The sequence below is a fragment of the Hemiscyllium ocellatum genome, chromosome 21 (genome assembly GCF_020745735.1).
Source record: "Hemiscyllium ocellatum isolate sHemOce1 chromosome 21, sHemOce1.pat.X.cur, whole genome shotgun sequence".
Lineage (NCBI taxonomy): Eukaryota > Metazoa > Chordata > Chondrichthyes > Orectolobiformes > Hemiscylliidae > Hemiscyllium > Hemiscyllium ocellatum.
Window position 1 is genome coordinate 37,314,621 of NC_083421.1, and position 13,211 is coordinate 37,327,831.

General features: G+C 38.9%; 1 protein-coding gene across 1 annotated transcript in view; it reads right to left on the bottom strand.

Annotated features, from left to right (window-relative positions):
* arrdc1b (arrestin domain containing 1b) overlaps positions 1-2,286 on the bottom strand; it is a 64,910-nt gene extending 62,624 nt beyond the window's left edge. The window contains exon 1 of the mRNA XM_060841339.1: positions 2,101-2,286. Coding sequence (XP_060697322.1) covers positions 2,101-2,218 — 118 coding nt within the window. The 5' untranslated portion in view covers positions 2,219-2,286. The remainder of the gene's footprint in view (positions 1-2,100) is intronic.
* Positions 2,287-13,211: the final 10,925 nt, after the last annotated feature.

Sequence of the window (13,211 nt, forward strand, 5' to 3'; positions counted from 1 at the left end):
ATAAGTGCAGAAATTAAGGAAGTCCAGTGCAGTAATCAAAGTTTGTGGACAAGTCCAAAAAAGCCTTAAAGATGAATGGAATGCTGACCTTTGTTCCAAAGGGTGTGGAATTTATGTCAAGTTGTTAAACACCATTTGGAGTTCCACATTCAAGACAGCTCAAAGGATACATGGAAATAATGAATGCAAATTAGAAGACAAGTTATAAAGATTATGCCTGTGCTCTGCAAAGCTAACAACAAGGGGGATCTGACCAAAGACTTTCAGATGACAGATGTGATAGGGTTAGGGAATGTAGGGGTATAACAATCAGGCTGATGCAACATGTATTTCTTCACACAAAGGAAACCTATCCTTTCCAACCCCAAAATGTCTGAGAATAGCTCAATTGAAAATTTTAAAACCAAAGCTGATAGATTTTGTTAGGCAAAGATATTGTAGTCTCAGAACCAAGATGTAGTTAAACTACAGATTTACTAAGAATTAACTGAGGTCGTTGTCATTCAACAGGGTGAATGTTGACTTAGGAACTACACATAAGACAGATAAGGTTATTCCCTCACATTGTAAATAATAAATACAAAGCTCACTAATTAAATAAGCGGGCACCCTATGAGTGTTTAAGCAATCATTTGCACAAACCAAATCACAGCAATTTATTTTGATCCCCCCAAATTCATTTTTAATAGTTTGCCACAGTGACTGTGGAGGAAAAAAGCTTGGTCTCTAATCAGGTTACACATCCTAATTCAGAGTCTATTTCCTGCAGCCCTCAGCCTGCAACCAAGTGCTCCAAACTTTACAGGGCTTTCAGAAACCCACCAGCTTTACCTCAACAAAGCAGCATAAGAACCTCTCATTTTAAACTCCCTTCCTAAGTCTCCAAATGCCATAAAAAACACTGCACTGACTACCCTTAACTCACAATGCCTAACTTTTTACTTTATGGCAAGTGATCATTTTCCTTTCGTAATTGCTTCTGCAGGTGCTTCTTACATACAAGTCACTAAACAAAAATTCAATGCACAGGGCAAGTATGACTCCACCAAACCATTTTAATGCACGTAACATGTGAAATATTAAGCTGTGCCCAAATTACCATGTCTAACCAGTCTCAACATAATTAAATACAAAATCCAATAATCCTTGCATTATTTTAAAATATATTTGAAATCCTACATCATGTCCACTTAATTCTAACTCAAAATCAGATATAGATTTCAACTACATTAATATATTTTGACATGTTAACAGTTGAATCTTGGTACTCAAGCATAAAACATATCAAACTTTTCTCTTGCTGTTTATCTGATAAAAACCCTGCACTGGATTACTCATAACCCATTATCGCCGTTTGTTAAACTCTACACACTGCATCATGTTATTTCCAGTCAGTAAGCGATTATTTTCCAATAAGTAACTGCTATTAGACAAGCCTATGACATTCCTATTTTGGATACCAATACTCCCGCGTCAAAAACAAAATTACATTAGGGTTTAGGCTTATTAAATGTACAGCTTCGATGTGTCAGTCATCCGATAGAATTTAAGAACAATCATAAAACAAACATTACCAAGTGGAAGACACGCAGTGACTACTCTTATGTGAAACGATGTAAAAGCTGGCTCTGAGAAGTACATAATTAATCCCTCTTAATACTTCCAAAAGCTTTAAACTACCGCAAATGAATCCTGACAGTTTCTCTTCAACCTTACCTTATCCTGACAAATAGAAAACAATTCTCAAGGCACCTCTCCAGGTTCGGGTTTCTGCATTTCCTCCTCGGACATAAACGCTTTAAAAGCTTTGTGCCTTTTAACTCCCTGGCGGATTAAGTGAGTGTCTTTGCTGTAGTTTCTGCTCTCTCTCTCTCTCTCCCTCCCACTTGCCACCTGTAAAGCCCTCACTGTCACAGAGGACTCCTGTCCTTCCAACTTCCCTGGAGGGAACCTCTGCCTGACCCGGCGGCTCAGCGCGCGGACCCAACCGTCGCCTCCCGGGCTCAACTTTCAGTTGCCCACCCACCCGCACCTCAACCAGCCCTGCTCACTCCTCGACTCGCTACCGGGGCGGGCGGACCGACCGACCGACCGACCGACCTTTGAAGTTGAGATGCGCGGACAGCTTGACCCTCACTTCGCCGGTGACGAACTCGCCGGGGCTGTAGACCACTTTGTTGTCCTTCAAGGCGACGCTCAACTCCTGAACTTTCCCCATACTCCGAGACGCGAAGCTCGAACCGCCGCCGGACTCAACCGGAAACCCAGCGCGCGACCGGCCGCGCGACACCCACAACGTCACCGGTCCCGCCCCGCCCCGCCCTGCGACGTCAACAAACCCCACCCCCTCGCCGCCTGCCAGGAAAGGCCGCCCATCGACCGCACCGCGCACGCGCGCTGTCAAGCCCCTCCGCCTATGTGCCTGACATGTATCAAATAATGTATCAAATAGTGACAAACCTATGAACAACAGATAAGGCTCGATCATACGGTATTCTGCTGTTCTGAGGAAGTGTCACTGCACTCGAAACGTTACTCTGTTTTTTTTAAAACCCACACAACACCAGATTATAGTCCAACAGGTTTATTTGAAAGTACAGACTTATTAACAGATACTGCAAGACCTACTGAGATTGTCCAGTGATTTCTATTTCTAAATGGTGTTTTCTCTCTATACAGATGCTGCCAGACCTGCTGAGATTCTCCAGCAATTTCTGTTCTTGTTTCAGATTTCCAACATCCTTATTTCTTTATTTTTATTAACCTACTCTACTCATTGGAGTTAAGAAGAATGAAACATGTAGGATTTTAACAGGTGCAACAGCATAACTGCTGACAGGATGTTTTTCCTCATGGGAGAGTCCAACATCAGAGGGCATAGTCTCAGACTAAAGGGGCTCCAATTTAAAATGGAGATAAGGAGGAATTTCATCTCTGAGAGTTGAGAGTCTTTGGAACTCCATGCCACACAGAGTCTATGTATATGGTTTAAGGCTAAGATAGATTCTTGATCTGTAGTGGAAAGGACAGGTGGGGCCCCTTCCTGAGATAATTGTATTGCCGATATAACAGGCAAGGTGACTAACGTGGTGTCACTATTTAAGGAAGGTGATAAGGAAAAACCAGGGAACTATAGACCAGTGAGCCTGACATTGGTGATGGGCAAGTTCTTGGAGGGAATCCTGAGAGATTTGGAAAGGAAAGGACTGATTAGGGATAGTCAACATGGCTTTGTGCGGGGGAAATCATGTCTCACAAACTTGATTGAGTTTGTTGAAGACGGAACAATCGGATTGATGAGGACAGAGCAATAGACTTCAGTAAGGCATTCGACAAGGTTCCTCATGATTGACTGGTTAGCAAAGTTAGCTCACATGGAATAAAGGCAGAACTAACTAAATTGGATACAGAACTGACTCAAAGATAGAAGATATGGTGGTGAAGGGTTCCTTTCCAGATTGGAGGCCTGTAACCAGCTGTGTGCCACAAGGATTGGTGCTGGGTCCATTGTTTTTAGTCATTTATATAAATGATTTGGATGTGAACACAGCATGTACAGTTAGTAAGTTTGCACATGACACCAAAATTGGAGGTGTAGTAGACAGTGAAGTCAGATAACTCAGACTACAAAGGGATCTTGATCAGGTGGGCCAATGGGCTGAGGTGGTGTTTAATTTAGATGAATGTCAGATGCTGCATTTTGGAAAAGCAAATCAGGGCAGCCCCTGTACACTTAATGTAAGGTAAGGTCCTGAGGAGTGTTGCTAAACAAAGAGACCTTGGAGTGCAGGTTCATACTTCCTTGAAAGTAGCGTCTCAGGTAGATAGGATCATGAAGAAGGCGTTTGTCTTTATTGATCAGTGCATTGAGTATAGGAGATGTGAGGTCATGTTGTGGCTGTACAGGATATTGTTTAGGCTACTATTGGAATACCGCATGCCGCTCTGGTCTCCCTGCTATATGAAGGCTGTTGTGAAACTTGAAAGAGTTCAGAAAAGATTTACAAGGTTGTTGCCAGGGTTGGAGGGTTTGAGTTATAGGGAGAGGCTGAGTAGAGTGAGGCTATATTCCTTGGAGTGCTGGAGGCTGAGAGGCAACTTTATAGAGGTTTATAAAATCATGAGGTACATGGTTAGATTGAATAATCAAGTCTTTTCCCAGGGTAGGGGAGTCCAAAATGAGAGGGCATAGGTTTAAGGTAAGAGGAAAGATTTAAAAGGGGACAACCTTTTCACACAGAAGGTGGGGCATATTTGGAACGGGCTGCCAGAGGAAGTGGTGGAGGCTGGTACAATTATGATACTTAAAAGGCACCTGGATGGGTTTATGAATAGGAAAGGTTTTTTTAAAGATATTTTTATTAGAAATTTAACATTTTTACTAGTTTACAAAAATAAACAAAACTCTCAAATACAAACATTGATGTACAATTAAATCAAATATACAATAGTCAAAATTTAACAAAGGAAAAGAAAAAATTACCAAAATAAAAAAAAACAAAACTCAACTTTCTACTAATCTAACCTATAACTAACCAGAGTGCATACTTAAGTCTCTTACATGCTCGGAATGTAATAACATCAAATGTAGTAAAACCCATATTCATGCAGGAAAGGTTTTGAGGGATATGAGCCAAATGTCGGCAAATGGGACTCAATGTATTTAAGATATCTGATCGGCATGGACGAGTTGGATGGAAAAGTCTGTTTCCCTGCTATATATCTCTAAGTGAGGATTTTCAAAAGTGCCGTGATCCTACAGAATAGTGGAGCAGGTTGAAGGGGCCAAATGGCCTACTTCTGTTCTTATCTCTTATTGTCTAACCTTCAGGACATAATATTGAGCTTGACAATTTCAGAGCCTAGAAAGGGTAAAGAAGAGATTCACCAGTATATTGCCTAAGCTGAGGTGATTTAATGATTAAAAGAATCAAGATGCACTGGGGTTGTTTTCTTTAGAGCTGAGAAGGCTAATGCAAAATATGTGATTGAGGTGTGCAAAGTTATATCAGGCATAGACAGGGTACTTTGGAAGAAACGGTTCCTCTCAGTATAAGGCTCAATATCCAGGAGGCACAGTAATAATATAAAGAGCAGATACTTTAATGGGGATTGTGGAAAAGTTTTTTTTTCACCCAGAGGATTGTGGTTTTTAATAGGAAGGGTTTAGAGGGATATGGACCAAATGTTGGCAAATGGGGCTAGATTAATTTAGGATATCTGGTCGGCATGGATGAGTTGGACTGAAGAATCTGTTTCCATACTGTACAACTCTATGACTCCATATAACTATTAAGTCAAGTATAACTCTTCTACACATCTTTTTTGCTCTGGGCACCATCAACATGTGATCCATTCACCACTGACCATCCCCCGCAACTTCCCTTTGTGAACTGGATAAAAACCTCCATTTTCCAGTTCCTTCAGTTAAGAACAAGAGTCGTATTGAAATTGAAACATCAACATTGTTTCTTTTCTTAATAGATGCTGCTAGATGAACAGAGTTTCTCCTGCACTCTTTGTTTTCATTTCTGAGAAGGAACAAAATCATTTTGAATTCTCTTGAAGAGTTCATTTCATGCAATGCTTTAGATCCTCTCTACACATACTGGTGTGGTTGGGCTGTTGAGTTGTTTTTCACAGCCTTTATTTCCTTCATCACTTGCAATACCACATGAGGCTAATTGCGTCAGACCTACACCAGTTTTCCGTGGTTAACTCCGCAACTGTTCATCAGGAGCAATATTGTATCAAGGAAATGTAGCCCAGCCCCCATCAATTAAATGTCACACGCTGTAGTTTATAATTTACTATTTAGTACTTTGCCTTTGCCTGATGCAAAACTTGGTTCTGAAACAAACAAATTCCCACTCCCTCTGAACTGAAACATGACCTCGAGCTGTGAGTAATCTGAGATAACACACCCTGGTGAACAATGGAAGCGATTTATTGTTTCTAGATTTGTATGTGTGGTATAATTCCTGCCAGGCACCCACATTACATATGAGAAAGATTAAAACCAGCCACACTTTTTTGTAACAGCTTTATTGATGGTTAACATTTAAATTGCCTGTTGCTGGATATAATTCAACTTTCGGCCAAGAAACGTTCAGCAGACAAACCAGTCGGTTCAGTCCGAATATATCCCAATTTGTAAATGGTAACCTGATCATTCCTGGTGTTTGTACTAACTTGTTAATTCTGCCTAAGAAAAGGATTCTGCAAACCGGTCTTTTAAACAAATCAAATTCTAAGACAACCAAACAAATGTATTATCACATTTCTAGAAAACCAAGCCAAGACACTCAGCAAACAACTTAATCAAATTACTATAAGTATCGAGTGAACACCAACTCTGAGTGAATAGGATTGGGTGTTGAGTGAATTCAACAACAACATAAATGCAAACCGAAAGAACTGCAGATGCTGGAAATCAGAAACAAACATTGCTGGAAAGACTCGGCAGGTCTGTGGAGAGAAATCAGAGTTAATGTTTCAGGATCAGTGACCCTTCCTCAGAACTGAATTTCTGTTTTTGTTACCAACTTTAAGCTCATTTCTTAAAGGCCATTGTGGTGTTCTGCAGTTCAGACGAAGGATCACTGGACTCAAATGTTAACTCTGTTTTCAGTCCATAGATGCTTCCAGACCTGCTACGTTTCTCCTGCAATTTACACTTAACCTGACAGTAAACTTAGTCTCTCCACGATGGAATACCGATTTTCAATCAACTGGTGTATTGCCTTTATAACTTTTGTCTTTCTGTTTCTGCACACAAATACTGAAATATTGGACTTATTAACTTCCGAACCATAACCCATGGCATAAGCAGGGTGTCTATGAACATCGATTTGCCTAGTTATCTAGGTGATGCATGCACAGTTTATGGTCAATCTTGGGTGAGCTAGGTAGTATATGCCCAATTTCGTAATGGTTTCTTTAAAAGTAACACTTGCCTACGCATAAATTTCTATTATCTACTGATTGCTTGTTCAGATGTCATCTCCTCGTAAGATTGTCCCTATTCCTTATAGCTTAACCTATCACTTCATTTTAAAACTTATCACTAAGATAACAAAAACGTGTTGTCATATCGTCTTTGCCCATTTGTTTCAAAACAGGGAAAATCATTTCTTTTCATGCTGTCATTTCTTCAAGAATGATACCTTGAGGCCATTCACTCAGATTTTGCTTCATTGATACAAATGCCTCATGAAATCAACTACCTAAAATACCGAAAATATGTGTTTGTTTTGGAAACTCACTTTTGGTGTGTTTCATGTCTCTATCTAAAGAGTGTTTGGAATGAGCTACCTTAAAGTAAAGAATATAGTTGCAAGTTTGCTCATTACTCTATGACATAAAACAAAAACAGAAACATTTTTGCCAATAATTATTCATTAGTTATATGCGAATGCATAAAATCACAAAATAGGTAATACTTAAAAAGTATACAAAGTGTATACAAAATACAGCAAAATCAACAATATCTTAAAGGTGATATATCTTTATACATTCAAACAGTACATAATTTCAGTGATAAAGCTCTAGAAGAACTACAGTACTCACGAAACTAATTATACACTGTTACAAAAGTTAACAACAAATACATTTAGTAAAATTGTGATTATGTTTCCAAGTGAAACATCACAATTTTTTTATACCTCAAAACAGCTGTAATCTTTCTTTTCCTCTGCTGACAATGATAATGACTCAACAATGTGAAAGAATGTAGCCTGTCCATTCAGCTTTAACTGAGTTTGCCACATTTAGCCTGATTAAACCTGTGTAGCGCACTCCTCTGTTAAGTGACAATTAGCCGTCACATTACTGAAGTCCTGCATTAATCAGTTTTAACAGAATAGCAGAATAGATTAATTAATTAATTAATATACACTGAGTTAAACTAAACTGATCATGAAACATTAATTTCCTGCCAATACTATTGTTAGTTCCCCTAGGAAGAAATGAAGTAGTCAATGCCTATATTGTTCTTTGTGAGAGGTCTCTTCCATTGCAGTATTAACCTGTTCTTCAAGGTTCTGTTCAAAGGCATGAATGTATGCATTGAATTGAGAATAATTTGATTTAGTGTTTGGTATGTTCTTCAGACTGCAGCACATGTTCAAGTGATGATGTCTTTTGCTATGGTGAATACATTGTTGGCGGAAGGCTGCGCAGTTTTGTCTTTGCTGATTGCAGTTTTGGAATAACAACTGTGGCAAGATATTGTAACATTAGATCGCTTAGGATCTTGTGCTGATGTTGTCACATGTGGTATATTGTTCAAATGCGAAGTCTACCTCTTCTGGACAGTTAGTTTATTGTGGTTTAAGTAGTCACCATGGTCTGAAGAATACTCTGAATCAAATGGAACCTTTTTCTGTTTAATGTTTCTTGAACATTTTTCTAGACTCTATATCCAATGTTATTTGGAATGCTTATACCATACTTAGCTCCTCTTTTTATAGAAGAAGTTCAGTGACTGAAGTAATTAAGAGGTCAATGATAATTCTGTCACAGATGTGCTGTTTCATATCTGCATAGTTCAGACAGTACATACGGGTCTGAGGTTATCTAAAGTCTTTCCTGTAAATTGATATCCACTGTTGAAACATAATTTTGTCTGTGTTTTACTTGTATTTGAAGTAAAATATTAACCCAAACTTCTTATGAGGTTGTCAAATATAATTTGCTTCACTTTTACCTGCTGTCCGTGCAGCACGTGACTTGATGTTATTCCCATGCATAAGAGAAAGGTACTGACTAATTCTGCATTTGATTTAGTATCTAATGGAGAAGCTATTTCAAATGTTAGGAATTATGCTTCCCATGTCTGCCAATTTGCTTATTGGTCAAATGAAATTGAGAACTTCAGTTGTTCACGTGGAAAGACTGATATAAGTAAATTATGTTGCATTGTTTGAGTGTTGATGGGCACATGCAAACTGTTGATTACCTCCTAAATCTGTGTAATGATTATTAGGATTTTGATCTCTTTGTTCAGTATTATCATGTAGTATTTTTCATATATGAAAGTTCATGTCAAATTTTTGTTGTAAAGATTGTTGTTGTAGCACCAAACACAAAGCTGTGAAAGGTTGTGCTGTTATAAATGCTGTTTTAAATATAAAGTTTGTTATTCATTTATCATTACAGCTTTTTCACAGAGACAAATTTAAGATATTCTTTTTCCAAGGTGACTGAAGAATTTCCAAAGATGTGGAATTAGAAACTTTCTCAAAATGGTTTCACTTCAATGATGCTTTGACTGCATCAAAGATGTCTGCCGTGGCATCATTGGTACTGATTCTTTTCTGTGTCTGAGGTGGTTTTGGATTGAATTTGACACAACATGATCAGATTTGCCCTCTTTATTTAATGCTTTAACTAATAAAATCATAGAAAATTCGTATTTGTTGAATAAAGCTTGGTTTATTGCTGTACAATCTATCAAAATAATAAGTATTTCACCGTTAAGAATGTGATATATTTAATTGTAGCTGCAAATGTGTTGCTGGTCAAAGCACAGCAGGTTAGGCAGCATCTCAGGAATAGAGAATTCGACGTTTCGAGCATAAGCCCTTCATTATTCCTGATGAAGGGCTTATGCTCGAAACGTCGAATTCTCTATTCCTGAGATGCTGCCTAACCTGCTGTGCTTTGACCAGCAACACATTTGCAGCTGTGATCTCCAGCATCTGCAGACCTCATTTTTTACTCGTATATTTAATTGTAATAATGATTTTATTCCCAATGTCTTTTTTTTTCCAACTCATTTTCTTTAAGCTTACATCTGAAGAATTGTCTTAACAGAGTTGTTATTTCTTTCATTGACTAAATAGTTTTGAAATTTATTAACTCACTATTATAATTCTTAGCTGCACTCCTCTGTATAGTTTTTCAGATGACAGAAAATCTTTTATGTCATTGCCTTAAGGGATTGAATTGAATTTTGGTGTCTGGTAATTGGCATCTTTACTCACCTCAGGTGCACATTTTGGATTTCTTCCCTTCACTGCTCATGTACTTTTAAGGCTCTCATTGATTTTACTTTAATGGCTTGAGTTCCTTATAACTGCCTTTTAAATGCTTTGTGAGATTTACAATGGTTTGGTGATTGCTCTTGAAGTTTTTGTTCAAAGATATTTCCTTTACAGCTGCAGCTCAACTCTTTGGCTTTTCTGGTTGCCAACTGGTTTTGAAGTTGTAATGACCACTTTTTGAAGACTTTATTTTACTCTTCTCTTTAAATGATCTTAGCTCTGTTTTTTGATCATCCCTCATGCCACAATTATCTAAGCAGAGAATTCCATAGCTGTTACCATCTTGTATTGTGTGTTTTCGTGCCACACTATGTGATTGGGGTGAAGGCAAAGTCAATTATTGTCTCAGGCTTAAACTTCAAGGTGGCAATATTTATTACACATAATCATTATAGATATTCCAGGCTCTAAACTTTAGATACATCAGTTAAGTACTAATCTATCTACTTTGTATGTTCATGTCCATGTGCCCCTGTAAGACTACTTCCAGAGTCTAGAGTTCTAGTGCAGTCAGGTATAGTTTATTCTAAAGAGTTCTACCTCTGCCCACACTGTGACATTTATATTCAGTGAATGCAGCTCCATAACATGATCGCAAAATCCTAAAACTCTTACATAGCACTTAGCACAATAAGTCTCAGTATCAGAAGTGAAAGTATGTTCCCCGTACAGTATTTGGATGCATTTTACCATTTTCAGTCCCTGATAAACTATCTGTTTGATGGTTTCTAGCTACAGTCCAGAGCAGTATTTATTCTACCATTTTTCAAAGTCAATGAAAATTGTTCAATGGCATGTCTTACAGCCAGTAGTTGAAAAATGGTAGCAATGCCAGATCCCTAGACATTGCAGGAAGTAATTTGTGAACCCTGAGGAACTGGGTGTGCAATTTTGAACTGAAGAATATATAATCATGTTTTATTAGTTATCAACAGTTTAGCTGGATTCTTACTGATATAGGCCAAACAGAACCTGAAGGACACTTTTCAGCATCCATTTTCTGAAGCTTGTTCTCAATGGTGGCATAGTGGCTCAGTGGTTAGCACTGTTGCCTCACAGCACCAGAGACCCGGGTTCAATTCCCGCTTCGGGCAACTGTCTGTGTGGAGTTTGCAAATTCTCTACGTGTCTGTGTGGGTTTCCTCCCACAATCTAAAGATGTGCAGGTTAGGTGAATTGGCCATGCTAAATTGCCCAGGTGTAGGGGAATGGGTCTGGGTGAGTTGCTCTTCGAAGGGTCGGTGTGGGCTTGTTGTGCTGAAGGGCCTGTTTCCATACTGTAGGTAATCTAATCAAATAATCTCTATTTAATGTTACATAATACAATACAAGGAAAGATCTATAAAAATGAACACAAAAATATTTAAAATTTTTCACACGTATTCAGAAAGGATTTTCAATTTATTAAAAATATTCAATCATTTACTGGTAACAAATGAATATTGATCAAAACACAGCCATCAATTAATCAGACTTTCAACTTGACTCAATTACAAAAGCAAGGGAATAAGTGTGGTTGTTTGAGAGATGGAACCTAAAGTAAATGCTGCAAAATGAGAAAGCCAGTTGGTTAAAATATCACACAGTAATTGCTATCAAGAGTGTGCTTTAGATTTGTTGCAGTTAACTGTATATAGGTTTCTGCTGTTTTGTGGATGTTGTATTTGCTTCGTTTTGGTAAACAAGCATCATAGGCCCCAAGGGATCCTTCCATGTCTGCCACAAATTCACCTGCACCTCCATGCACATCATCTATTGCATCCGCTGCACCCGATGTAGCCTCCTCTATATTGGGGAGTCGGGCCGCCTACTGGCGGAACGCTTCAGGGAACACCTCTGGGACGCCCGGACCAACCGACCCAACCACCCCGTGGCTCAAAACCTTAATTCTCCCTCCCGCTCCACCAAGGACATGCAGGTCCTTGGACTCCTCCATCGCCAGAACATAACAACACGACGGTTGGAGGAAGAGCGCCTCATCTTCTGCCTGGGAACTCTCCAACCACAAGAGATTAACTCCGATTTCTCCAGTTTCCTCATTTCCCCTCCCCCCACCTTGTCTCAGTCGATTCCCTCGAACTCAGCACCACCCTGCAATTTTCTTCCTGACCTCTCCGCCCCCACCCCACTCCGGCCTATCACCCTCACCTTGACCTCCTTCCACCTATCACATCTCCATCGCCCCTCCCCAAGTCCCTCCTCCCTACCTTTTATCTTAGCCTGCTGAACACATTTTCCTCATTCCTGATGAAGGGCTTTTGCCCGAAACGTCGAATTCCCTGTTCCTTGGATGCTGCCTGACCTGCTGCGTTTTAACCAGCAACACATTTTCAGCTCTGATCTCCAGCATCTGCAGACCTCACTTTTTACTCATTAGTTAATATGGAATATGAACCAAAATTAATTTTGAATCATTGTACAACTAAACTCTGGAACATTTCAGAGTGAAAGAAAATGTAGCAAGTCCTGCAGAGGTTTGCAGGAGTCAAAATTCAAGGTCTGATCATGAGTATAAAATTACAAGGTTACAGCTTCTGACATTGCTTAATTCAGCAATGGAGAGATCACTGCAGGAGAGAGCTGCTTACTAAAATTTCCAAAAATCAGGATCAATATCGACTCCATTATAGAGATATGGACCTGAAATTAATACATTGTGAAAAATACTTAACACATCAACTTGACAATTCTTCTTCTGTAATTTTATCCAAGGTCGGAGCCTGTTTAATATTAATCAATCAATATTTGTATTAAAATAGCAAAGCAAAGAATTTCTAATCAACATTAAATATGTATTCCTGCTGGTGTTGTTTCAGTGCCTGAATTGGGCAACTTAAATATCAGTGATTTATTATGTAGTTTTTTGGATGTTTCATAATGAAAAGGTACTGTATAAATCTAACTTCTATTTAATAGAACAAACCTCCAATGCTGCTAGTAAATTGAAGGATCCTAAGATAGATTGGAGGAAACACTGCTTTATAAATTATCAGGCCTATATATCACTCCAGGCCTGCCCAATGAGGTTGACTATTAATTGCCCTCTGGGCAAAATTAGGGATGTGCAATAAATGCCAACCCACATCCTGTGAATGAATTTTAAATATTCCAGATAATCTCAAGAAGTAGCTAAATAATGACCACTTGGTTGGTTCAAGGACTTCA